We start from the raw sequence: 26,818 nt of genomic DNA on the forward strand, positions 1-26,818 counted from the left end.
TTCTCATAAGTTATATGCAATTAGTGTCACCCTGCTAAGTCAACAGCATCCTGGAACATAAACCAACCAAATTTATTATTGAGCTTTCATTATGTTTTAGAACAGAGCTTTACTTACAAACCTTACAAAACAGTTGTACTTTATGCTTTAAGTAAAAAAAGGAGAGGTTCCTTTCCACAGCAGCTTTGGAAGATGGCAATGTGGTACCTCACTTCTGTAAAGCACATCAAGAGCAGATGCTGTCCCTGGGCCACAACAGCTGTCTCAAGAAGTGTCAATTAACAGCAAGGTTGCAAGGCACAAGTGTCAGTCAGGGATGCTGAGACCAATGTACATCAGAATACAGCGTAGGAACAACAAAATCAATTGTATAGTAAGTCTGGATCTTCTTCTGAAGCGCTTCTTACATGGTTATTTCAATCTTCTGTTTGTATTCCTCTAGTTCAGCAACATGTCACAACAAAACTACAGGGCAGAAAGTTAGCATGACCCAGCTCTATGCCAGTGATTCTGGCAGCCTTTTTGTGAACCCTAGGTTGCTTCAGGCTAGAATTTAGTATTTAAGATTTAAGCGTAAGTGTCACTTGGGGTTCTCTTTCAGTTTTCACCCTGTAAACTGCTTTTGTGGCTAGGGCATTTAATGAGACACCTGAGTTCAGTTCCTGCTCTGATCTCATATTCCCCTGATGGAGAGGTTACATCCAGCCTCTGAGGAAATCACTTATGCTACAGGCAATCTCTATTTCAGGAAAAAAAAATAATCCCCCCATATGAGGAATGATGTAATAAGCCATTAACAAACAAAGTTGTATGGTGTGGTATCAAAGTAAATATTTACAGCTGAGCTTGCTGAGGTCTAGAATAAATCATATTTGCCTTCTACGATACATCGTGGCACAAGCTGGCTAGTATTACATTCTGAAAACCTAAAACCATGCGCTGTGCTTTCCCCCCCCCCCCCCAGCATACACTGTCTTTCTGTATTGGATTCTTTCCCTCTCCCAGAACAACACACAAGCTGGTGGAGCTTCCGTCCAGCTCTCAGTCATAAAGAATGCACCATTAGTCTCATCCCAAACAAACAGTTTCACTATGTCTGAGCTCTGTATTTGTCCCAGGCATCAGTTTGGACTCGTGGCCCTGCAGAGCACACAGCCCACACTGGGAACCAGCTCCTTCACCACCTTTCAGCTCCCACAGTCATTACAACCACAGCATAGGTAGCGGGGAACGCAGACCTGCTGCCTAGGAGAAATGTCTCCCTTCAGGCCCTCGGCTCACCCATCTCCCTCCCCTGGCTGTGGGCTTGGGTTTAGTAGGTTAACAGCTTGTCTGGTCAGCAAGTTTGGACTCAACCCTTCATACAGCATGAAATACAGACACATCCATAAAGGCTAATTAGCATCAACAAACCCAAAACTTTCCCCACTTGACTTCCCTTCTCCACTCCCTGGAAGCAAGGGGTTGAGAGACGTTTCTGTGAGACACATCTATCGCTGCCCTTGCTACCAAGTGTTAGCCTATTCCTCCCAATATCCCCATTGGAAATACCAAATATCCTTATCCGCCGTATTGCGGACCGTGAGTTTTTGCTAGAAGCTGGACTTAAACTGCAGCTCTGTGTCCTTCCAGGGAGGGGTGTGGAGGCTGCTACCCTGCTTCACAGTGAGGATTGCTGAGGTTTGGACTGTGGGATAATTGCATCCAGTCCCTAGGAATAACAACAGCCTTAGCTTAGAACAAAATGATTGTATCTGCTCTGTGAGTACGTTATTTAGAATACATTCAATTCAACGCTGTTTTCTAAATTTCTTCCTATGTCCTTAGACAAACAGTGGGGTTATGTGATCTCTGCACAGGCTATGCGTCTTCCCATGGACTATTGCTTACAATTCTATCAGCACCTCAAAGCACCCCAAACTTCAGTTCTCTGATGTTTCTAAAAACATTGAAAATGAGCCTGTTAGCTTCCAATATGAAAATTTAAAAAACAGTTGTGCTTCTCAACACTGGTGACTGTTGATCAATTTTCCTGCGATAATCATAAAGGAAGTTAATTAGTTACCAAACCAAAAGGTGCCAATTGTGCCACAACCTCAAGAAGCCTCCACTGAAGGGTGATACTGCCCCGTACTCGTTAACAAACTACACCAAAACAGAACACAAGAATTATCCACAACAGCCCAACAGAACTATAGCAGATGACCTCGACTCAATCTGACCCAGCACAATTATTTGCAAACAGGCAAGTAGAATGCTGAAAGGACTACTTTTTTCAAATTATTCAGATGGCTCTATTAAACAAGTGTTTCAGCATAATCAGCAGAGACCTGCAGAAAATCCGCATTAATTTTGTTCTCCATGTCTGTATATGGTCTGTAGGCAGCCAGGAGGAAGTGGGTTTCAGAATGCACATTCCTACACATAGTTACAAACATTAAAAAAAGGGCAACAAACATTAACATTCCCAAGAAACCGTCAGAGGAATGCTAAATGCTACTTGCTTCCAAAGTCAGCATCTGATAGCCTGGGGGCAGTATGAAGCCACAACCTAATTTCATGTGGAAATGCAAACTCTTCTGCTAAGAAACAAACTAAAAACCATGAGAAGTTCAGGAGGGATTAAACGCAAGGAGCTCTCATCAATACATCCTTTCATTGCGACTAACTGTAATAAACAACAGTTTGCTTTCTAAACTGCTGTCCAGGGACAGTTTGAGGACTAAAATGTAACACATTCTTATAGTTAATATAGCAGGCAACTTTCTGCAGACACTTTCCTCTTGTGGTCCAGTGGAGTCATTCAAGAAGAGTTTTATGTGTCTTGCAAACTGTTTTAGTGCCCTTTCTCTGTACTAAGGCCCAGTCCTGTATGCTGCTGACAGTGCAGGATTTATATACCCTAGCAGATGGTCTGCTTCTCCCGAGATCCTTGTAGGTGTCAAAGGAAAGCTGAAATTCAGCTCAAATATCTGGTTTGCCTGTTCTTGGAGTACCAATTAGAGTTAGGGATTAGGGATGGTGGGCCACTCAGAGAATCCTGCAGAAAACCATGCTGCTTTGGAGAAGACACTGGAAAAGGTGAGAAATACTTGCTTTATTAGAACAGGAAGAAGGAAGGAAATACAAAATATTTAGGTAGTATGGAAAAAAAGGAGTGTGCATGTTCTCTTTTTCTTCTTTCTGAAGAATTCAAATCCAACTGATTTGCACCAACATGGAAACCAATTTCACAAGCATTTCCTTCAGCCGTCAGCTTCAGCAAAAGGAAACTTTGTCCAGCACCCAAAACTGCCCTGCCCCAGCAATGCCAATACTGCTTTTCATGTGACCGCATGATGAACTGAATCATGCAACTGATCGCAGTTTAAAAAGATAAGCAACTCAAAAGATAGGGGGTATTTTTAACTCAAATCAGTTCCCCAAGCACACAGTCTAACAGAAAGCTAAACCACCATAACAGAGGAGGTGGTGCAGAGGTAGGAACTACTATAAGAAGAGCTGCCAGTGAAAGAAAAGCACACGAAAACAACACCTTAAATTCTGTCTCCAGCAAATAATACAAAACAAAAAAGCAAACCCAGTGTTCTAAGAAATAGATAATTTTTTTTAAGTGACCACAGGAGTTGCACGTACTTGAAATGATATTTCACAATTCATATGTGAGCAAGTATCTACCATGAATGCTACTCAGTGCAGCTGAAGCACAACATACCACTTTCTAAGAGGTATATGTAAAAACAAAGAAAGTTTTCTCTCCAGCCATCATGAAGCATTGGCAACTCTAACACCATGTGGATGCTCAGTCCTTCAGAAACTTAGAGCCTTAGAACTTGATCCTGAAGGAGAAGCATATGATCCAATGTCTCTGAATAACATCACCTAGTAAATAATACTATTTAGAATGATCCATCAGGTTACTGCAGACAAGAAATTCACACTTGCCTGTCTCATACAAAAAGGAAAACTCCAAAAGAAAGGAGACTGGGGGTGGAATCCAGGCTACCTTTCTCAGCATGCTATTAAAAAAAAAGATAATTTACTTTATGTACCTATTACCAGGTACCACAAACAGCGTGGGACCTGTGAGAGTTGTTAAGCAAGCAGTTACCTATTGTGTTCTTTTCTTTTTTCCCCAGGTTGTGAAAGAACTAATGGCAAATACATTTGGTGCGTCCCTGATTAGTCCCACATTGTTTCTAAGACGCCCTGGGTACTGTGGAATGTCCACTTCAACAAAGCCACGGGATTAATTCTGAAGCCTTAAATGCTTGCACTGTGCTCTGTGGGTCAGAAAAGTTCATTATTAAAGTGGCTAGGACACAGACTGCAAGCAAAAGCAAGATTTGGTAGGTGAACATATGTAGAAAATAGTTTATGCTAGCCTCATTTTAGGTTGAGCAGTCTGTAGTTAAGGGGGCATCCCAGAGGGAAGATCTAAGTACTTTATTCCTCCACTGGCCTTGAAGGGTGTTATTAAAAGAGCTCTCATGGGACTATACACTGAAAGAGGAAAATTTTACTGGACACAGCACGTCATTTGTCAGCCTGTCAAAGATTTAAAAGGACACAGTCCTGCCCAATTCTATTTTCTCCTTCCTAATCTAATGCTTGGGTGTTTTTTTTCCAACAGAAATGAACACTTGCACTGGACATAATTGCATGAAGCTGGTTTGAATTATATGAGCACTGAAGTTGAAGATGAAATAATCTTAGTTTGATTTCACATTTAAATTTAGTTTACAGGGTCCCAAACATCTCTTCCGCTTTTCTATGATAGAGCCTATTTATGCCTTCAAATTACATGAAGTATACAGATACATCTACACTTACCATAAGGTTTTTCTTCAGTTACTTTTCCTGTAGCATCTAATGTATCAGTCGCTTTGCCCAGTAGTCCAATGGCAGTGTACTTCTGGGAAGGAAAAAGAGAGATTAGTAAGTCAGGTCTTCAAGGTTGTTTCTTTTTTTTTTTTTTTTCTTTTTTTTTCTTTTTTTTTTTTTTTAAATAAAGACTGCAAGTACCAAGTACTTCAAATAGGGACAGGAAGGATACTATCTGAGTAGTCAATCCAGCAACCTTTTGGTAAGTAAAGATGAAAAGACATGTAACTAAACAAAAATTAAATTCTGCATTACATGTGCCTATGATTTCAGTTTTAGAAACGCCATGAAGCAGCAACATGGAATCTAACTTTTTTACCATAAATACATCAATACCATAAAGACAATAATAGGGTGGTAAAATCAAAGTCTCCATGGGGTGTCATATCTCACTGTTGAAGCACGGCACATAAAGTACCTTTCACACACAATCTTTCTGTTCCCTCACAATTTAACAAAAAATAAAAAATCGAAAACCACAAAGACCTTTACTTCTGAAGGCAAAACACCCACTTCCAAGGCAAAAAAATTACAATATTTCTGCTATGAAATGTAGTGATATGCAAGAGCCTAAAGCTAGAGTTTGGATAATGTGGAATCTGGTAAGGACCTTGTGAGCAGCACAAGGAGTGCAAGGTCACCGAGTGACATGGGTTCTCCAAATATTTCTGTTTCAGGGTTTTTCCTTTCAGTTCTTCTCTAAAGAAATCTTCAGTGTATGTGTTTGTAGCTTGCAAGAAGGAATTAACCTGTTCCGACGCCAGAGTACTTCTTGTCCTTATTGCATTTCACCTAATGTCCTTCTTTTCCACGTTTTCACCCTAAGCACTGCCAGGCTGTGGGCACACAGCAGAATCTGCTGGAGCTGACAGAAGGCTTCCCGTGAACCAGCTGCCCCATGTCTTTTCACAAGGCTGCCAACGCATGAAGACTCACCCTGTAACATGAGTTTGGGTCAAGTTTGGAGATACCTTCAGGTATTAAAATCTGCAGTTTGACCCACTGCCTATCCCATTCCATTCCATTTCCCTCAGCACCGTTTTAAGTGCAGGGGCCTTCAAAGTAAAACCTAGGAGAGAAAAACCAAGGTGTTCCACAGGCCTAATTCCCAGTAGGGTTTCGATGAACTTACTCCCAACTGAGCTACTACAAATTTGAACCAAGTTGTAAAAGGATGTTATCTTCTACAAGTTAGTTGACCAAATTCAACTGGAACACATCCAAAAAGGTATAAGCACTAAAATTTTACTCTTTGATGCGATGCATCCTTTTTCAAGTACTTGTGAAATACAAACAAGCTTAAGTAATAATAGTGTAGGCATATAAATCACACCTACAAAACGGGACTACTAAGACGCGCCTTGATTTTGTTCCATGTGACAACCTGCCACTTGAATATATTTCTTCAAGCAACTGCCATGAAATGGAAGCAGCAGGAATAGTCAGACAAAAGGCAGTGCAGACTTTAATATAAAAATAGCCGTATTCTTTGCTTACCACATTTAGGCAACCTTTTTCCTAAGTACTGCAGATGTCTGAATCCCCTGACAACTCTGCAAAATTAGGCATTTTAAAATCAAATTCTTGAAGTTTGGAATGCATGGAAAAAATGAAAGGAAGAATGGATGAAGGCTGCCCCACAACAAATATTTAAATAAACTTTAAAGTATATTATCTGCTTTTAGGACCATAAAATTGCCTGCTTTCTGAGACATTTAATGATCTAGTTCTTAATATTTAATAGCATAGCTAGGAAGAGACACTATTCAGCAACTATTCTAGAGGTTAATAAAAACATGTGAGCAGATCTTCATAATTCTTGCATGAAGAATGATCTTAGCAGGTCAGTAAAACTCTAAATCTGAAAGTTTGAACCCTCACGCGCTGTCTTCAGGTATTTCCAAATCAAAGTATTGATACTACTTCAGTTTGAATTAGTTTCTTCCTCTTAATTCTGGTTTTGGCTATCTTGCTTCAGGCCGTCTGTTACAATAACATGTTATATTTGACCTCCTGGCAACAGAAGGACAATATTATCTGTTTAAATGTAAACATAAAGTGTATGAACAATACAATCTAAATCTCGACACTTGACTTCCTCTTTGATTTCTCCAAAAAGGGCAAAAAGCCATACAATTTGTAAAAACTAGTCACAAATCCCCACTCCTTACAGGAGCCTTTAAAGAGTCACAAAAGACTCAAGCCAGCAATGCAATAATCCACAAAGAAGGTTATAACAGGTCAGGAAATTAAGAATTACAGTTGGTTTATGATCAGTCTCTGGAGTGCCCTTGGGTATCTATAATTATATATCATAATTCTTACTAGCCACTTAATAGGGTTTACTTCCCCTTTGTTAGCGTGCAGGACCTGGAGCTTGTAGAAGATAACATGAGAGTTCAGACTTCATCTGTTGTTCCTCTTTTTTTGTGTCAAAATTCAGCATTAAGTCTCCTTAGACACTAACTCACACTGCCCTCAGAAGCACCCAATGGATTCTGAGTCATTTAATAAGTCTTTGGTGACCTTTTCTCACCTGTGTTGGCAATCATTTATTTCTTCCAGTTTTATAAAATACATCTAGGGGCATTCTTCCCACACTCTTAAATTACAAATCACTGCAGCAACACAGACAGCAACTGCTCACAACCATGCTGCCTTCAACCCACTCAACCTGAAACAAAAAAAGCAAGGTAGTAGGTGTTGCAGGCAGCGGAAAAGCCTAGCTAGTGCACACTGTGACAGGAAACATCCCTCTATCAGCAGCTCATCAGAGAATGCTCTGCCAATCAACAGCCCCTATGTCCTTGCCCCCTACTCCTCTCAAGAGGCCAGGGCCCAAACCATTTAAAGATTAAAAGCAGGCCCTCAGTTTCCCTATGGGATTCCACAACACGCAAGTGTAGTGCATTAAAAGCTAAGATCAAGCATTCCCAGTCACAACATGCAAGCACTGCAGCATCGTGCGTTAATTCCAACTTCCAATGGTGGTCTGCATGGTCCCAAAGCAGAGCCTCACAATTGTACAACAGCACAACGACCCTGAGGGCACAGAGACCTTCCCCAAACTATCCTCCATTAGAGAATGGTTATATCTCTCAGCCATCTAGAAAAACATTTGCTTGACGTTAATGCCAACTGCAACAAAAGGCAGCAAAGTGATCAGAAGCCCTCAAGTATAAGTGACTCTTTCATTCACACTAGTGAGGAAACAGCCTTAAGAAGACGCTTTACAGTGACAAACCACTGGACTGTCAAAGATGATGTAATGTGAAAACTCTGCCACACAGACTGAGGGACACAGTGGATATTTGTCCTGGTTACCTCGACAAGACCAGAAAGATGGGGAAGTGCCTCAGCAGACATACATTTACTACCATACCCATGACTAGAATGGAACATGCCATAAGAGCCAGGACTGGAGAAAAAACAGGATGACACGAGCCCTTAAGAAACAAATTACAAACCCTCTAATAAATCTGACAGATCTTGAGGAGAGGAATTTCGAGAGTCACAACCACAGGGCACAGTCAAAATTCTCACAAACAATAAACCATATGATGTTTACAATAACATTTTCGTATGAGAATAGCTATCACTTTTTTTTTTTCATTTCATATCCAATTTCAGAGAAATCCTTATACTAACGGAAAGGGAAAGTATATCCATAAAAAGAGAGAAAAAGGCTTTATCAGTTTACATATTTGACTGTGAAAGGAGGAAGAGGAGGAGAAAGAAGAAGAATCCCCTCCCGTAAGAGGGGCTGTACAGCCAGCATAGCTATTAGCTGCACAGCCCACCCGGGGGGGCTCCTGGAGGCTGAAACCCCTGGGCTGACTGCCAAGCATGTCTGCCCCACTTAGCGGTGCAAATGCCAGACAGACCATGGCACGGAGCTTCTCAGTTTTAACTGTTAATATATCAAAGTTTTTTTTTGGAAAGAAGCCAGACTTGAAATCTTAAATTATAGCATGTTTTAAAAGCTTTTTAAAACATGGAGAAGCAACACTTTAGAACAGCTAGACAGAAACACGAGTAATTATGAAATAAGGTCACTAGTAGCTGTCAGGAAGATTTTAAGATGGCTCCCACTTCAAGAATTTCCCGGGCAAGCAAGCTCTCTGGAAGAGGCAGTTCATAAGAGTTCATCCAAGGATGACCCATTTTCTAATCACAGCAGCAACCGAACACAGAAGTGTAAAAGGAAAATAAATAAATAAAGGCTACAGTTCCCTGTGAAAGAGACTGAAAGCTGGGCAAGAGAAGCCATATTTGATAGAAACAGAAAGTCAATTTATATAAACTGATGTCTGCCTGTGGCTGACAAGTTTGAGAGAACATAAACCAAACCAACCAAACAAAAAACAAGTGCTCTAGAGAATCTGAAGGAAATCAGAGTAAGCACACAGCAGGCACGTCCTGATCAGAATTAGTGCTCCTGTGCCTGACCCACTCAGTCTGTACGCCTGGTGCCAGCACTCACATTTTCGTAGACTTAGGCCACTGAGATAGCCAAGAGGCCTTAAGCTCAGTTTTAGAGTGACATTCAGTTTGTGTGTGATGATTTCTAAAGTACAACTAAGGTGCTCTGGATTTAATATTTACATAACTTATATTTGCTGTTTATATAACATTAGCAGGTACCAGTGGCTTCCAGTATGCTAATCATCCACCAAACCAGAGTACACGAGGTAGACAAACAAGCTGGAAAAAAACCCGAGGGTTGCCATAGTTTCAATTATTTTCCAAAACAAAGCACTCTCACTAAGCAGATTCCAATATATTAAAAACACAGAGCCCTAATCTCTTAAAAGCAGGTTGCACAGAGACAAAATAAAGACTACAGGATGAGGGAGGAGCTCTGTATTTTACAACAGAGCAAATTTGAAGTTATCAAACACCAAACATGTCCTCTTAATATACACAAACATTACAACTCCTCTCCTCTACCACTCATTTTTTATTCCTAAAAGAAAAAGCTGACTTTGTGCTAAACCTGCACTAAATTTTATTTACTGCTAGATACTGTAATTGTACTGTCATTGCTGAAGAACTATCTGATCTTTACTCTCGGACTAACCGGATTTTCTGACCTCTTATGTCAGCTTATTAAAAAAGTTCAAACGTAAGGGGTGACAAGATTTTCAATGTGAAGGACTAAAACCACCTGAAATGGGGGAACCCACAGAAGGTACTTTATCTGCAGTTCAGAGAAGCCTTAAGGTGGTAGCTTAAAACTGCAGCAAGTTTAAATTTTGGTGTGGGAGGGCAGGAAAGAGGGCAGGAGGGGGAACAATGCCAACAGGAACAGTAGGTCACCCCAGATAGCACCATGGCCCCACATCACTTATAAATGCAATCCAGGCTCACAACATCCAAGAGGGGATGCAGGCTAAGGTGCCAAAGTGGCTGCTTGTAATCCACGGTCTCTTTATGCAGACCTTTCTGACACTCACCAAAATGTCTCAGATGATTGGCTCTAAAATTTCACCTTCACCTTCAATACCTGTTTCCTCATTCTGTCTTCTAGTACCCACACCACAGATTATACAAAATAAACAAAGATGACCTTCAGTTTCTACCTGAGAAGCAGCGTTTCAAGGAAATTCATAATTGTCTGCCCAAAAATATAAGACAGTTCCTTCCAGAGGGGTAAGAGTTCATAGGTACATACAAATGCACAGATAAAATTGAATGCATGAAAGCCCTTAGGTGAATTCAAAGACACTGCTAAGGCTAAGATGCAGTAAAGTCTAAAAGGCAGTGCTAAGAGCTTCTCCAAATTACTAGAAAGGAACAATACAGAAAACAATGCAGAATGACTAGTCTGTTAACATATTTTCTTTCCTGTGATTTTTTTAAGAAAGAGAAAAAAGTCTTGCCACATTGCAGTTGCAATTTTTTTTTAATGAATGCTAGCAAGAACTGTACATGTAGCACAGACATATACACAATTATAGAAAGGTCAAGAGGAAAAAAGGCAACACTGACCTCGTGAATGGAAGAACAGAAATATCACACTATAGCGTGCTCTTAAAATATTCTGCATTTTTGGAGGAAAGAGCTTCTGCAGCACAATAGGTGCAGTCTCCTCAAGATTTTCAACAGTTTATAAAAAGTGTGAATATTAATAGAGCATGAAGCTGTGCTATTAATAGATTAGGCCTCTAGGGTGAGCATAAAAGAGACTTGAGCAATACACAGCATGTAAAGCCAGCTTACTAATGGTACCACTGCAGGAAAATGTATATCTATACTATTTAACAGCTTCTACAACTTTGTTTTGGAGATACTGGGCAGGGCAGGAAAGGCAAATCAGCCTCTTCTCTTCTTATGATTTGTTACCAAAATAGCAGGTTAATAAATGTATCATATGTTTTCCAATAACAGGTAATTAAAGATGTCGATTGTGTGTAACATGTAAGAGGCACATTTAAGACCATTTTATCCAGCTAAAGACTTCAGCCCTTCCTGATTCCTGCAGCCTCCACTGTGCGGGCTTAACATTCTCTCACTGCATCTTGTTTTGTACAGACACCACTTCAAGTTTTGATAACACCTTCTACACATTCTCAAAACACTTCAAAACCAACATCCTTCATGCATTTCCCCAGCCTTCCTTTTATATAAGCATTTTCCTTGTGACAAAATAAGGAAGACAACCATACTTTCATAAACTGACACTGATCTCTAGTTAGTATCTTGAGGCATTCAGGAAACAAGAAATTTGTTGTCACTAATGTGAAATAATACACACAGGATAGAATGCTAAGTTCTATGCTAAGTTTGCATAAACACGATAAACCAACATCCTCTGCTCTGGAAAGAGGTCACAGCAACACAATACAAAGTTCTGGTTCTGTGAAAACTTTCTCAGGTGTCAGTAGTGTTCAAAGAAAAAAGCAAACTATTATAGTGGTACTTGGATGTAGCTGTTACAGGCTACAGACATAAGTAGGGCAAGTTCTATTAATAACTTGACATCTTTGCACTGTATTGTGCAAACATATAAGGAACTACTCCTTGAATGTTTGCACAATACCGTAACAAATACCATGCAACAGAAATGTCAAGACTTCTCTGTCCTATACCTATATTTCAGGAATGTAATATACTTCATCTAATGCACAAAATGGCAAATAAATGGGTGAAATTAAGCAACCACTGCATGTCAGGAAGAATTCACCCAGCCAGTCTACAACGGCTGAAACGCATCCATCTGCCCGTGGGTTAACAACTCTCATAAAACAATCACTCCATCTCTGATCTGAAAGTCCTGCTCCTCAAGGGAAACCCTATAAAACACCTTTCAAAACAGGCCTGGGAACTAAAATTCATAACTCCACTGGGTTCAGAAAAAAAAAACACATGGGCTCAATAGAGATACTGGATTTATGGCACACTATAGTGTTACCTCACACTAACCCCTTCACATGCCACAATGTATAATCTACCAGGCTCTCTCTTCCCCCTAGGAGATAAGCTTATCATCGCTTTTTTTCCTCTCCTACCTCCCTTGTAAGGAAACAATAATTTCTTTGGGCTTGAACAGAGGCAAAGTAATGACATTTTGCGTAGCTACAATCCATTTTGCTTAAATGAGCAGGTCACATACTGCACTTTTTTTTGTTACCTCTCCCATCTCAATAGAAATAGAAACTCCGTCAGACCCTTGGTTATTGTGGATGGGATACCATAAACAAAGAGGTGTGACAATGTAAAAGGGCATGAACCACAAAGTGAAAAATGAGAAGGTGTTGCAGATGAAAAATTTCCTAGGGGAAGAGTTAAAGAGCAAACAAACCGCTTTTACTTGGATTCCTCCAAGACGAATATAGACAGTGGGATATGGTAATACTGCAGTTTGGAAGAAAAAGCCCAAGTAAAACCACAGATGAACAAAAGCAAGATGGGATCTGAAGAATCATCAAGCAAGCAGTAACAGCCCCCCTTGCCTTGTGACTGGAAGCTCGGCTGATTGGTTGTGAACAAAACCTTGCTACCCTACGCAGGAGATAAATTGTTTTCTTACTCTATTTTATTAAAGCAGGTAATGAAATGTAGCCCATCTGTGTGGAACAGTCTTGGGGTCTTACCTATAGCTGCTTGCCCATCCAGAATTGTTGCTATAACACACTCACAAGCATTAACTACTTTTTCTTTCAGAAATGGTCTAAAAGGTATCTACTTCACTAAACAAATCTGAAATACACTTATTTTTAAAGATCCATGGCTTCTATTTTAGACCTGAGAAAGGGCTTGTATATCCAAATGCCTAGTTTTCTGTAATATAACAATTAGTCTAACAAAAAGTATTACTATTACCCACAAATCTTACCCTTCCAAGAGAATGCTAAAATTATCAGAATGTGAAAAAGGAAACAGAACACAACACGATGCACTGCATGAATAAGTAGTTTTCGTTTTACTAGCTCCAAAAGAAAGCAAGATGAAGCAAAGAGCTCAGCTGGTGATACTGTAAAGAAATTTTTAAGATTAAAAGTAAGAGCACACACCACCAAGAGGATCCTTCAAAATGAAAGTCAACTCAATTTTCTTGCACTCATAACACAAATATGTGAACTGGGGCACTAACTGCTTCTGAAATACATTTAAAAAACAAAACAAAACAAAAAACAAAACACAGCAAGGCTCTTCAAAAAGAAAACTAGGATTTCCAAAGAAAAAACGCTTACATCATCATGGTGCGCATGTTAATATGCAAACACACAAATGTTGGCAGAAGAATAGAGGTCTCAGAGATTCCAAGTTCTTATAAGCCTCCTGAAAATAGACAGATAGTGGAAATAAACCTGTAAAGCTGTAAAGCTTCCACCATGGAAAAGGCTCCAGAGGGAGTCCCGCTGTATTACTGGATACCAAAGAGTCCACATGGGGCTTTGGTGTCTAACGAGCTGTAAACAAATGAAGTCACAAGACCAGACTTCATTAGTTCTGCTCCTTATAGAACTACTAGATGTGCTTTTTAATGCATTATTAATTCATTGAACTCATTGCCAAAAGATGGAAGCTAAGGACTTAATTCAAAAAAAATGAATTCAGGGAGAAAGCTAGCAATCTTTATGTTCGAAAAGTTAAGGGATACAAATTAAAGCCTAATTTTTAGGACAGTACAATAATCACAGAAGGTAAAGAAACAACCTTCTTTATGGACACTTTGTTCTGCAGCATCTGGTGCCAACCCTCTAGAGAAACAATTTTGCAATATACAAACTCTAATCCTGGAATCACACTGCAAGAAGTAACTTACACGTCTCAGAAATTTTTTTATGTGATTTGAACCAATTCCTGCCCAGGCAAGCCCACTCTCATAGGATACAAGTGTGACTGGCAAGTTTTAAGACCTGGTCACTGAACTAGCACTCATTCTCCAGCCAGGATTTGCAAGAACTCAAATTTTTCCAATTATAATAAATAGAAGTTGTCACATACGAGGTCACTGACGTATCTTAATTCTGCCCGTAATCTCTTTTTCTCTTTCTAGCCCCTGTGATCATTTGGAGTTTGGGTTTTCCCTATCTCATGATTTTATTTTTTTTTTGGATAGTGTTTCATTCTGGAGAAGCCACAGCTTTTGAGATTAAATTTTCTATTTTAACTAGTCCCTGCCCAAGCACTTGGGGTTTCAGATTATATGTGGACCATGACAAGAAGTTGCATCCTCAGATAAAAGCAATACGCCCATGCTTTCTGCTCATTAAGAGGCAGTGATTTCAAGCACAGTTTGATGGATGGCCAAATTCTGGCTTCATTCACACTAGTATGACTAAAATTCTCCTAGGGTGAACCCAGATATTATCTCACTGAAAAATACACAAATTAAGCACGGAACTGAAGTCTGAAAATGTCAATTATCCTGTTTTATTTCACCTAAAAATAAAGGCTGTTTGTGTTGGAAGACATCTCCTCCCAATGGAAAGTATTTGAATAATGAAGAATTTCATTGCTTATTGCTCTTCCCTTTTTTCTTCTCTGACGAGTCCCTGATTATTTCCCTCATTGCTTCTATGTAACAGCACATTCTGGTAGATGAGAGGTTTTAAAACAGGATTACTGCTTTGGAAACTGTGCTGCTAGCTAGCATTTTCTAACCCATTCCCCCCCCCCAAAAAATCACTTCTACATTGTGTTTGAGACGGACTAGTCACCCGTTAAGACTGAGTCCTTCAGAAGCAATTTACCATAATAAAAATTGGTTCACCCCCATCATATTCATTTTACTACTTAAAAAGGAAATATTTTCTCATTCTACTATCTTTGTTTTGCAAACACGATAAAATTTCTCTCAAAATAATACAGTGCAAAAATTCCAAGCAGAAAGGAAGAGTGATTCTCTTATGGAACACGTATTAAATGCTCGGTATTAAAATTCCAGATCCAAGAGGATTCCACTTCTCCCCCTCACTTGGAACATTTGAAACAAAATAAAGCAAACAAACAAAACCTAAGCCAGCTTGCACATATTTTTATTTCTGGAGAAATATTAAGAATTCAATGAGAAATCTGGAACACAAAGTAGGTATCGCCCTTGGCTGCTGCACATTTCTATTTGTTTTGAATTCATTCACAGGGAGGTCAAACCAATGGAGAACTAGATTTACACTGAAAGAGTAACACTCCTTGTATAATGTGTATGAGCTGCAAATCGAGTGATAATGTTCAGAGCAGCCACAGAGTCAGGAAAGTTTCACACAATGTTTGTGAAAAAATCAGAAAAAGTCCAATCTCTGGCAGAGCCACCATATGGAGTTTACTGCAGTAACATACGTTTTGGCCACTCAGCATAGCTCTGCTGCCAACAATGATAGACTGAACTATTTCTTCACAAGATACATTCCTATAACCAAACAGTAAATCCTAACCAGAGAGGCTCAGACAGTTCATCTGAATCTTTATAGTAATAAAAGGAACAAAAGAAAAACATCACACTTCACTGAACACTTTAGCATCCATAATGGTAAAAAAAGATGAAAGAAGAGTATAAATCCCTAGCACATGGCACAGGATGCAAAAAGATACTCAGACCTATTCAGACAGTCATGGATTACATTATTTGCTGTCAGTGTGGTTAAAAAAACCAATTAGGCAGATATCTGTGGGAGATCCCTCAACTTTCTTAAGCCTCTCAAATTATTGTGTGCCTAATTTATTTAAGTATAGATAGAAAATACGAAAGCAGAGACAAGACAAGCTCCAAATGAAGGCTCATGACTGCCATGCCACCTGGCACAGATGTCAGCTACCTCACACTCTGCCACATCAGAACACACAAACAGTTGCAGCGGAAGGGCTGATCTGCTGTAAGGATGTAACTTTGCTTGCCTCATTGGATCAAGTGCCCACAGCCCCAGGAGAGAGCTGATGGATCTAGCTGAGGTAGCTTACCAGACTGCCTCCACTGCCCATTTCTCCACTCTGTTCCCCTCTCTTGTCCCTCAGCAGCAGCTAGGAGCCGCCTTGAGCTATCTGTAGACAATGTTTGGCTAGATAACATTCCTACTGGCTACAGGACTTCACAGTCGCCAAGGAGCTTGTGCATACTCTCTTCTGCCAAAAAGGTTGAAATTACTTCATCCGTCACAGCTGTTTCCACTGTGAACACCAGCTTAAGAGATACTCACTTACTTCACATGTTTTTAAACCAACAATTTTCACACATTTCGCTATGATAACTTAGTTTAGCTGAAGTATCTCGATGCCTTTTTTTAACTTAAAAAGTTCTTCCTAAGGAGATGTCAGGTGGTAACTGCTTACACTTCCACCGTAAACCCAGCTCCAGCTGCTTACTGCATGTTTCAAAATGCAGACACCTCTGAAATCTGGTCCTATAAACCAACTGCAGACCCATTACAGTCAGTGCAGAGACTGACACTGTTTTGTAGACACTGGCTACAGTTTTGGATCAGACTCTACAGCTATGTCTTTTCATCCTGGTTGTATTCTCTTCTGACAGATTATTTTCCTTTGAATTGAACTGAAGATTGTCAATCAAATTCTACCTCAAGTTATCAGTTCAGCATCTGTAAAGACCTTAAGACTAGAAGACAATGGGAAAAACAGCAGAATAAAATGCATTAAAAAAAGGCTATCAATTTGCTGAGCCCACTATTGACTTTCCCCAAGTACAACATGAAATCTGGAAGGCCTAATTGATTTCTGCATCTGTCATTCTCACCTGAACTTCTCATTTAAAAAACATTTAATGGCTAAAAGCACAGGATTTTACTTGCAAAGAAGGAATCAACGCTGGTAGATTATTCTTGGGAGTACCTGCACTTGTTTGTGTACATTAACACCTACAGTCTGGAGTCCACGCACCAAAACCACAGCACAACAAATCAAAAGCAGCAATGAACAAGACTGTTATCTGTCAAGGCTCCAGTCTGGATTATCTCATGCAGCCACAGGACTTCAGTTACCTTTGGCTTCTTACATGTGCCTATCCATGCGTTTGTAGAGCACCCGTCTACAGAAGCTGCAATCTGGAACAATAGCTACTATCACAAATGCAAAACACTTCATTCCAAAAGGTGCCTCTTAAGGCCCCACAGTATTTAAGAAGAGAGAAAAGAAACAAAGACCATCTGTTACTGCAAACTAAATAACAATTATGTTATCGACAAGTCAGGAAAACGACCAAAAACTGAACCATCATACACAATTACATCCCGAAAACATCATTTACAATGCCACCCTCATTACAGTTTTCCTTTTTTTTTTTGTTGAAAACACTAATTATTCTAGAAATCTTCCTGTAAAATAGGAATCTGGTCCTTATTAACATTTTGTAGAAAAAACAAGGCAAACAAACGTTTTAAAATAACTACTCTGGATGTAAAAGTCTTAATATCAAATTTCTGACTAAACGCAAAAAGGAACTGAAGTAGACACTTAAACTAAACACGCAGGATGGCAGAGGTATTTGTATGTTGATGCAGCTCTTCATTGGAAGAAAAAAAAAACCACAAACCAAACAAATAAAAAACCCCACTAATACAAGTCATTTAGCCCTCCTTACCTTGGAACCTGCCAACATAGTTCTCAGCATTTTTGTTCCTTTTCCAATACCAACCACTGCAAAGACAGAAGGAGAAATGCAACTTCAAAAACAGCTCTGCAGTTCCCTTATTCAACACCATTCATTACTAAATATTATGCTAGTCAGAAATACAGCCTTTCATGCTCTGTTAGCAAAGACAGTCAATGCTTATGAGAAAGTATCTCTGATGTTCAAACAACGTGAGACTAGTGAAAGGAAAAGTCTAAAGCAGAAGATAAATAAGCTTCACCTACTGTTAAAATGCTTTAATTCAACCCCCAGATTTATTTATCTTTTAATCACCAAAGAAATGGATAGCACAATTAACGCCGTCTTTGGTTTGATGAAGGCTATGGCTCACTAAAAATGAATCTAGCCTTCACTGTAACTAAATAGCCCTTTTAAAGGTTGATAGTGACCAAGAGTATGCAGCCAAGATAGTATAATGAAACTGTTTATCAGGCTTACAGCAAGAAAGCAAAATACTCAAAAGGTCCAATTGCCTCTGTCAAAAATCTTTTATAATCAAACCCTTCTATTATTGTGTATGTACAGAATAATGTCTTTTCAATCTTACACCAGTATTCTGTGAAACAACAATCAGTCAGCTTTTCATAAAAGCAGCAGACAGCAAAAGAGCTCTATTTTATATTTTATTTTAAAGCTTTTTACAACAAGGTGCCTTCCTTGAATATGATTTTCTATTGATTTTCTCCACATACAGCAATCTAAAGAAACAATGACAACAGAAGGAAGATGGGAAACAATGAAAATTTTAGAAGGAAATTAGTTTCGTGTACAACTCGTGGAATACGAAACAGCTTATGTCCTTGATTTTAACAGAACTACAGGAGTTAAGGGAGCTTGCAGGATATCGGCTTTGTGTTAACAAAAGCCAATACAGGTGGTACAAGAGCCAACAAGGAGAGGAGCACTTCTGGACCTGGTACTGACAAATACAGAGGGACTGGTGGAGGACATTAAGGTTGGGGGCACCCTAGGTTGTAGTGATCATGAAATGATAGAGTTCAGGATCATGGGTACCACGCAAAAAACATCAAGAAGTAAAATTACAACCTTGGATTTCAGGAGGGCTAACTTCGACCTCTTCAAGAAACTGCTTGGAGAGATCCCGTGGGCTAGGGCTCTGGAAGGCAAAGGGGCTCAAGAAAGCTGGTTGATATTCAAAGACCACTTCCTCCAAGCTCAGGATCGGTGCATCCCTAAGAGAAAGAAATCGGCCAAGGGACGCAGGAGACCTGCATGGTTGAGCAAGGAGCTTCTGAAAAAGCTCAAGTGGAAGAAGGAAGTCTACAATAAGTGGAAGAAGGGACTGACCCCTTGGGAGGATTACAAGAATGCTGCCAGAGCGTGCAGGGATGAAACAAGGAAAGCCAAGGCTGCCTTGGAATTAAACCTGGCCAGGGATGTCAAGCTCAACAGGAAGGGCTTCTACAAGTATATTGGAAGCAAAAGGAAGACCAGAGAAGTGGGCCCACTGTTGAATGAAACAGGAGCCATGGTGATGGAGGATGTGGAGAAGGCAGAGTTACTGAATACCTTCTTTGCTTCGGTCTTTACTGCTCGGCCCAGCCCTCGGGAGTCCCAGGCATTGGGGGAAGTAACGGGGAAAGAAGACTTCCCTTGGGTTGAAGAGGATCAAGTGGGGGATCAATTAGATATTCACAAGTCCATGGGCCCTGATGGGATGCACCCAAGAGTGCTGAGGGAACTGGTGGAAGTCATTGCTGGGCCGCTCTCCATCATCTTTGAAAGGTCCTGGAGACCAGGCGAGGTGCCTGAGGACTGGAGGAAAGCCAATGTCATTCCAGTCTTTAAAAAGAGCAAGAAGGAGGAGCTGGGGAACTAGAGGCCGGTCAGCCTCACCTCCATTCCTGGAAAGATGATGGAACAGCTTGTTCTGGGCGTCATCTCAAGGCATGTGGAGGAAAAGAAAGCTATCAGAAGTACTCAGCATGGATTCACCAAGGGGAAATCATGTCTGACTAACCTGATAGCCTTCTATAATGGCATGACTAGATGGATAGATGAGGGGAGGGCGGTAGATGTGGTCTGCCTTGACTTAAGCAAAGCGTTCGACACAGTCTCCCACAGCATCCTCATAGGGAAGCTTAGGAAGAGTGGTCTTGATGAATGCACAGTAAGGTGGATAGATAACTGGTTGAAAGACAGAGCTCAGAGGGTAGTGATTAGGGGCACAGAGTCTAGTTGGAGGTCAGTCACGAGTGGTGTTCCCCAGGGGTCAGTGCTGGGTCCAGTCCTCTTCAACACATTCATCAATGACCTGGATGAGGGGATAGAGTGCACCCTCAGCAAGTTCACTGATGACATAAAGCTGGGGGGGGTGGCTGACACACCAGAAGGCTGTGCTGCCATACAGAGAGACCTGGACAGGCTGGAGCGTTGGGCAAAGAGGAACCTTATGAAATTCAATAAGGGCAAGTGTAGGGTGCTGCACCTGGGGAGGAATAACCCCATGCACCAGTACAGGTTGGGGGCTGACCTGCTGGAGAGCAGCTCAGTGGAAAGAGACCTGGGAGTCCTGGTGGACAACAGGATGACCATGAGGCAGCAATGTGCCCTTGTGGCCAAGAAGGCCAATGGCATCCTGGGGTGCATCAAGAAGAGTGTGGCCAGCAGGTCGAGGGAGGTCATCCTCCCCCTCTACTCTGCCTTGGTGAGGCCGCACCTGGAGTACTGTGTCCAGTTCTGGGCTCCCCGGTTCAAGAAGGACAGGGAACTGCTGGAGAGGGTGCAGCAGAAAGCTACCAAGATGATTAGGGGACTTGGAACACCTCTCTGATGAAGAAAGCCTGAGGGATTTGGGTCTCTTCAGTCTGGAAAAAAGATGGCTGAGGGGGGATCTTATCAACACGTATAAATACTTAAAGGGTGGGCGTCGGGAGGATGGGGCCAGGCTCTTTTCAGTGGTGCCCGGGGACAGGACAAGAGGTAACGGGCACAAACTTGAGCATAGGAAGTTCCACCTAAACGTGAGGAGGAACTTCTTTACTTTGAGGGTGGCAGAGCACTGGAACAGGCTGCCCAGAGAGGTGGTGGAGTCTCCATCTCTGGAGACATTCAAAACCCTCCTGGACGCGTTCCTGTGCAACCTGCTCTAGGTGACCCTGCTCTGGCAGGGGGGTTGGACTAGATGATCTCCAGAGGTCCCTTCCAACCCTACGATTCTATGATTCTAACCAGGAGCCAGTACCAAAAGCATCAAAGCAGACAATGAACTTTTTTTTTTTTTTTTAAACAAACACTTGTGCTCCACTGCTTCTCAGTCTTTACATTCTGAGACTTGTTAGACTACTTCTTATTCTCTATTACTTCTCCTCTTGTTCCTGAGGGTTTTTAGTCACACATGCCCTCGTGCTTGCGCTTTTGTGTTCCTTCAGTTCAGCCTGTTCCTGTCATATTCACCAGATAGGAAAGAGCTGCAACACGGCTGAGAAAAGGAGATAAGCACACAGATAAAACTTTATAACCAAGCACTTTTCTTGCAATGTGATGACATCACTGACACTTCAACATAACTGCTGAGCTGAAATTTGTGAAGAGTGTCAGGAGATTCAACAGAATAATTTTAAAGAGATACTGAATGCTTTTGTGAACAAGACACTAACGATTTTCCCAATTAATCATCAGGTTGTGTAGCACATGTATTGTTGAAAAATGACATAAACTAACCTTGCCAGACTACATAGAGTGTAATAAGGTTTAACTGAATGTTTTACTTTTAATTCGCCAGCCTCTAAAGCACTTCTTGAATGGCATTTGCTACTTGGCTTTTTAATACATACTTCAGTTTCAAAAGAATTACCGTCACTCACTTATCTCTACCTTTTTACAAATGGCTTAGATTCTCCTAGGACAGAGGACCTCCAATCTTCCTTACATAAGGTACAGCGCACATTATGGAGATGTGCTCATTCTCAAAAGACGTAATCATACTCCTCTAACTTTACCACTAGGTTTTAATTTTTATACTTTTTCATCTTTTCTTCTACTGTGGAAGCATAGTTCATAACTACCATATGGAAACAAGCCAAATATTTACAATTCCCATTGTACAGCAAGAAACACTGAACTGGAACCACATCTCTATACAGATATTAAAAGAAGACACTCACTAAGACTTGACCTACAATTCCTTGCTTCTTTTATCTAAAACATGAGACCCAGCAGCAAGAAGAAGTTGAGTCACAGCTCCCACCACCTTCCAAATGCAACAGAAGCCACAGATGGGAACAGACAAAAGATTTTGCCTCTCAGACTGCCGTTGCTCCAGGCTCCTACCAGTGCGGGGCCATCACATACTACCTGGTCTCTACGGCACCTTTCACTCACATGCCATACACTGATCACTGATCTCTGTACGTCCTCATCTACGCTTAGTGTTAGTAGGAAAAGAAATACAAAAGTATATGTTATGATGAAAAGCACTGCCCAGTGATCTGCAGTATAATTGGCACACTAAGCAAGGCTCTGTAACAGCTAGTTCCCATGAACAAAGTTATAGATATGCAGTACATAAAATTTGGGAAACAGCAGTGTAGATCAAGAAAGAAAGGTTAGAGGTTTCAGAAAATAAATACTTCTACTATGCTACTGTCCAAGAGGAAAGAAAGCTTCCTGCCTCACCACCCTATGCCAAAAAGTAGCACACATTTTCTGAATAACTTGTTTCTGTTGTGTCCTCCCCTCTCTCCTCATTATCCTACCTGAACCCACAAGATATCTGAGCACATTCCCTTTCCCACTCTTCTACAGTTTTGTTCTTCCCAAACAAGCTACCATTGATTTTTCTCTGTGTGTTTTATACGGCAGTGGAATGAAAGATCCTGTGCCTTTTTTCAGTTGATCCACTGCATATTAACGTGATGCACTTCTCTGTCTTTACCAAGCATGTCAAGCCCAAGTACTTTTTGTCATGCCACAGGGGCAGGCTTTGGAGACTACTTGATATCAGAGAACAGTAGGAGAAGCAATTAAGAGGCATGAGTGATTTTTCTTTTCCTATGGATCAATGCTGTTGACTTCCCACAATGAGCAGTAGCATGCTCAAAGGGAACATCTGTATAAAAGGAAAACGTCCACTTTGGCAATACACAAGGCGTTCTCCGGTGAGCAGCCACACAGTACAGGAAATTGGAACAAAATGAGTTTACTTCTAGACCAAGAATGTTACATTTTGCAATGCTCACAGGTGACAGAGAAAGACAATTACCAGCCTATGGGCCTCCACTAGCAACAGTCTCAGCAAACAACATCCCCTTGAAGCACAGCTCTCCCTGAGAAGTCATTACATCAAAACTCAGTGGATTTACTTCCAGTGTATATTCATAGTTGCACCTGTTGATTTTCAATACCAAAAAAGTATTGCTGTTGTTTCTTCTAGCCAAGTGGAGCTATAAGGCTATGATTTAAGCAAGCTGTAGTTTGCACGTTACTTATCAAGAAAACTATTGGTGATGATGTACGATATGGGAATAATCCGGCCCAATAGTCATACCCACAGCTGAGTTTTCAACACCAGCAACTGACACATCCTGTTCCTTAATAAAACAAGGGAATTTGATAAATGGATTGATATCAAAATTAAAAGACAAAATCTCTTTGATGACTCTTCTTTATTAAGCAAGACAGGACGGGAAGCAAAAACTGTTTCTGTGCTGAGCCTAAAAAAAGCAGCAGCTGAATTGCTCTTATACATCTTTCATTTGGCTAGTATTACAACCCAAAAGGCTTCCTCAAAATCCCAGAAAAGCATTAGTTTAAGAACAAATACTTCAGAAAATTATGATGACTATAAATCCGCAGCTTAAGTAAAAAAGCCATCAATTTCTGAGATAATTTAGAATTCATTACACAAGAGTCTGTATTTTTATGTAGTAACCGACAAGTTATTTCAGGAGTTTAGGAGGGGGAGGAATATAGCCTTCTGTTAAGAAACACATTATATGCATGTAAAAGTATATGCAGAGGAAACGTAACCCGGACCACTCTTCTACAGTAACCTGTCGTTCCCGCAAAACCACAAAGCCTGTCACGTGTATTGTAAATGGTTTCTCCACCTCTGATTTCATGTAGGCATGAAAATGTTTCCTGAAATCATTTTTGATGACTGTGTTTATATTTTTCATTACCCAGAACTCCTGCCGCTGCACTGTCCAAAGTTCCACCATGTCCAATTTTCAAAACCTGGTTTCTTTTGTTCCCATTTGTTTGCACACCAGCTTCTGCAAATAGAAATTGAAAGGAGGCATTATAGGACAGCCTTAGAAGATAGGAAAAACAGCACATATTTCCAGATTGCTAAAGGAGACAAAAATGAATTATTTAAACTATGAATTAGTAGTGTTGAAATTGCTGTACTGAATAAGACCAATGATTCATCTAGATATACTCCCAACCTCAAAAAATTTTTGAGCTATTTTCCCTTAGATTCTAATCAAGTCTTACATACTGTTATAAAGAGATGTTCAGAAAATACTACCACAAAACTTGGCAAACAGTTCACCTGTGAAGTTTCATTAAAAAAGCATGCAAGAACTATCATCAGAATCCCAAAAATCATCTATTATACACAAATTTTATGCTACGTAATCTGAGTAATTCTTATTGTATTTACTACCATGTAATGGGACACATTCATTTGCATTTATGCAGCCCTATGGAAACTCTGCAAATTAACTGAACTAGCTCACTGCTGCTTTCAAGCTGTCAGAGCATCTCAACCCCCCATATTTTCTATGCAGCTGAAGACTCCAGGAATTTTGCAGAGTCCAGGGCCCCTTATTTATTAGTATTAAATATGACAAATGCTCTAAGCTCCCTTACCTATTTCTATTATCTCTTCATAATGCCTTTCACATCAGGGAATCAGGCATGATCCAGCTAAATCTCTTCCATACAAAGCTGAATTGAAGTCAGTACCTACACTACAGTTCACTGCAGAGTAAATCAGCCTAAATAAGCAACCACCAGTCTGAAAGTCTACATTCTCATTTCATCAGCAAGTGCCCAAAAGCCCAGATTACATGATCAAGTCCCCATATCTATTATAAAGAGAATCTAAGCCATAGTCCCTCACACCTTTGCAACGATCACACTTTTTTTCCCCACTAATAGCTGACACCCAGGGTCCCCTGTATTCAGAAAAAGCGGTTTCTGCAGACTGAATGTGCCCAGGACTTTCCTCGAAACGCTGTGGGTTTTCACTCATTTGGTGATATTATTTTTGTTTTAATGGTAATAGGCAGCGGGACTGAAGCAGAATACCCTGCCATTGCTGTGCTGCAGAGATGCTGCTGACACCCATTGTGGCAGATGGGTACACGCTGTCCCTGGGACCATGCTCGACAGCTCTCCAGGCAAGCTGGGATCCCCTGCCCTGTGCACTGCAGGACTGGAGCTTTCTGATGGGGCAAATCTCATCCCCATTCAAAACAAAGGCTCACACCATGCTGTACCTTAGGCGACAACAGATGCCTGCCCCAAATAAGCTAGTGGTGAATATGGCCTTACAGCTCACCGTGTAGCGTGACCAACACACTGAGCCTTGCAGGGATGCAGCAGCTCCATGCAGCGAGCCAGAACATGTCCAGAAATGGCTCCATTCCCCAACCTGGGCCACGCCATGGCTGTGAACTACCACCAAAAAAAAAAAAAAAAAAAATCAAAAAAACAGTTCTCCTTTAGTTTTGTAAATGCTGAGAAAGAGGGTGCACTGGCTTGACAGGGGTTGTGGTTCCAGCATGCTAACAAACACACACGCTACTGCATGCTGCCCATCCCGCAGCCATGCCGGGTATGGCATCCCTGGACAAAACACTTGAGGACTAAATGCATGTTCGCTTCGGGCCAGCCTGCTCCTGACCCGGGACTGCGGGCAGGGCCTACGCACACTTTCCTGTCACAATTTCCTTATTTAACCACCAAAACTCTACCTCGGGCCTCCAGGCCCAACTCAGGGAGTCTGTGCCGTGCCATGCCGTGCCGTGCCGTGCCTTGCCTTGCCTCACCTCACCTCCCCTGGCCCGCAGCCTACCTGCCAGCAGCTTCTCCTTCAGGAGGTTGAGCACGCCGGCCGAGGTGGGGCCCTTGGGCTTGTAGACGGCAAACAGCCCGCTCAGAGAGAAGAGCTTCTCAGCGGACTTGCCCAGCACAACACCGCCCGCTTCCCTGGCAGCCATGCTCCCGGCAGGCCCCGCCGAACCGGACAGCCGGCCCCGCCGACACCGCCCGCCTCCCGCCTCGCCCGGCGGCCGCTGGGAAATGTAGTCCGCTGGCCGCGGCGGGAAGGCCGTCAGGGGATGCAGTGAGGGGAGGCAAGCTGGGCAACCCCAGCCCGTCCCGGCAGCACGGAGGGACGGGCTGGCCGGTGGGAGCCCCTCACTCCAAGCGAGGTGGCTTTAGGCAGCTCCCCCGGGCAGAGGGGCCGACTGAGGCGTTGCTGGGGAAGCTCGCTAACCGCTGTGTACCCTCACCCGTCACGTCAGTCCTCATACCTTCGTTGCCCAGCTTGAAAGAATTATATTTTGCTGACCGGGTGCCAAGTCCATTAATCTGCCTGCCTTCGTATGTGTCATATAAGAGGGCGCTGGGAAGGCAGGTTTCCCTCAGGCCTCTCGGCTCCCCACAGCAGCACAGCGTGTGGGGTTTCCTCCTCAGGCCCCATTTGTACAGACTCATTTCTCTGACAACACTCCCAAGGCATTTATGCAAGCCGAGCTTGAGCAAGGCACTGAGAGCCTGAATGTTTCATCCATGCATTTCACATTCATTTGTAAGGGCTTGCCAATGAAACCATGAAGAGACACTGTTTCAGGGAAATAAATACATGGT

At 41.5% G+C, this 26,818-nt stretch overlaps 1 protein-coding gene across 2 annotated transcripts in view; it reads right to left on the reverse strand.

The window, feature by feature from the left end:
• TRUB1 (TruB pseudouridine synthase family member 1) overlaps nt 1-26,209 on the reverse strand; it is a 38,473-nt gene extending 12,264 nt beyond the window's left edge. The window contains exons 1-5 of one of the 2 annotated variants that reach the window (XM_063338691.1): nt 26,022-26,160; nt 25,506-25,621; nt 24,118-24,210; nt 17,924-17,979; nt 4,834-4,915 (exon numbers count right to left, since the gene is read on the reverse strand). In XM_063338691.1, coding sequence (XP_063194761.1) covers nt 4,834-4,915; nt 17,924-17,979; nt 24,118-24,210; nt 25,506-25,590 — 316 coding nt within the window. In that variant the 5' untranslated portion in view covers nt 25,591-25,621; nt 26,022-26,160. Of the gene's footprint in view, nt 1-4,833; nt 4,916-17,923; nt 17,980-24,117; nt 24,211-25,505; nt 25,622-26,021 lie in introns of both variants that reach the window. The other variant, XM_063338690.1, reaches the window with a different exon arrangement.
• Between the last annotated feature and the right edge of the window lie 609 nt (nt 26,210-26,818).

Source organism: Chroicocephalus ridibundus, chromosome 6, assembly GCF_963924245.1.
Source record: "Chroicocephalus ridibundus chromosome 6, bChrRid1.1, whole genome shotgun sequence".
In the NCBI taxonomy this organism is placed as follows: domain Eukaryota; kingdom Metazoa; phylum Chordata; class Aves; order Charadriiformes; family Laridae; genus Chroicocephalus; species Chroicocephalus ridibundus.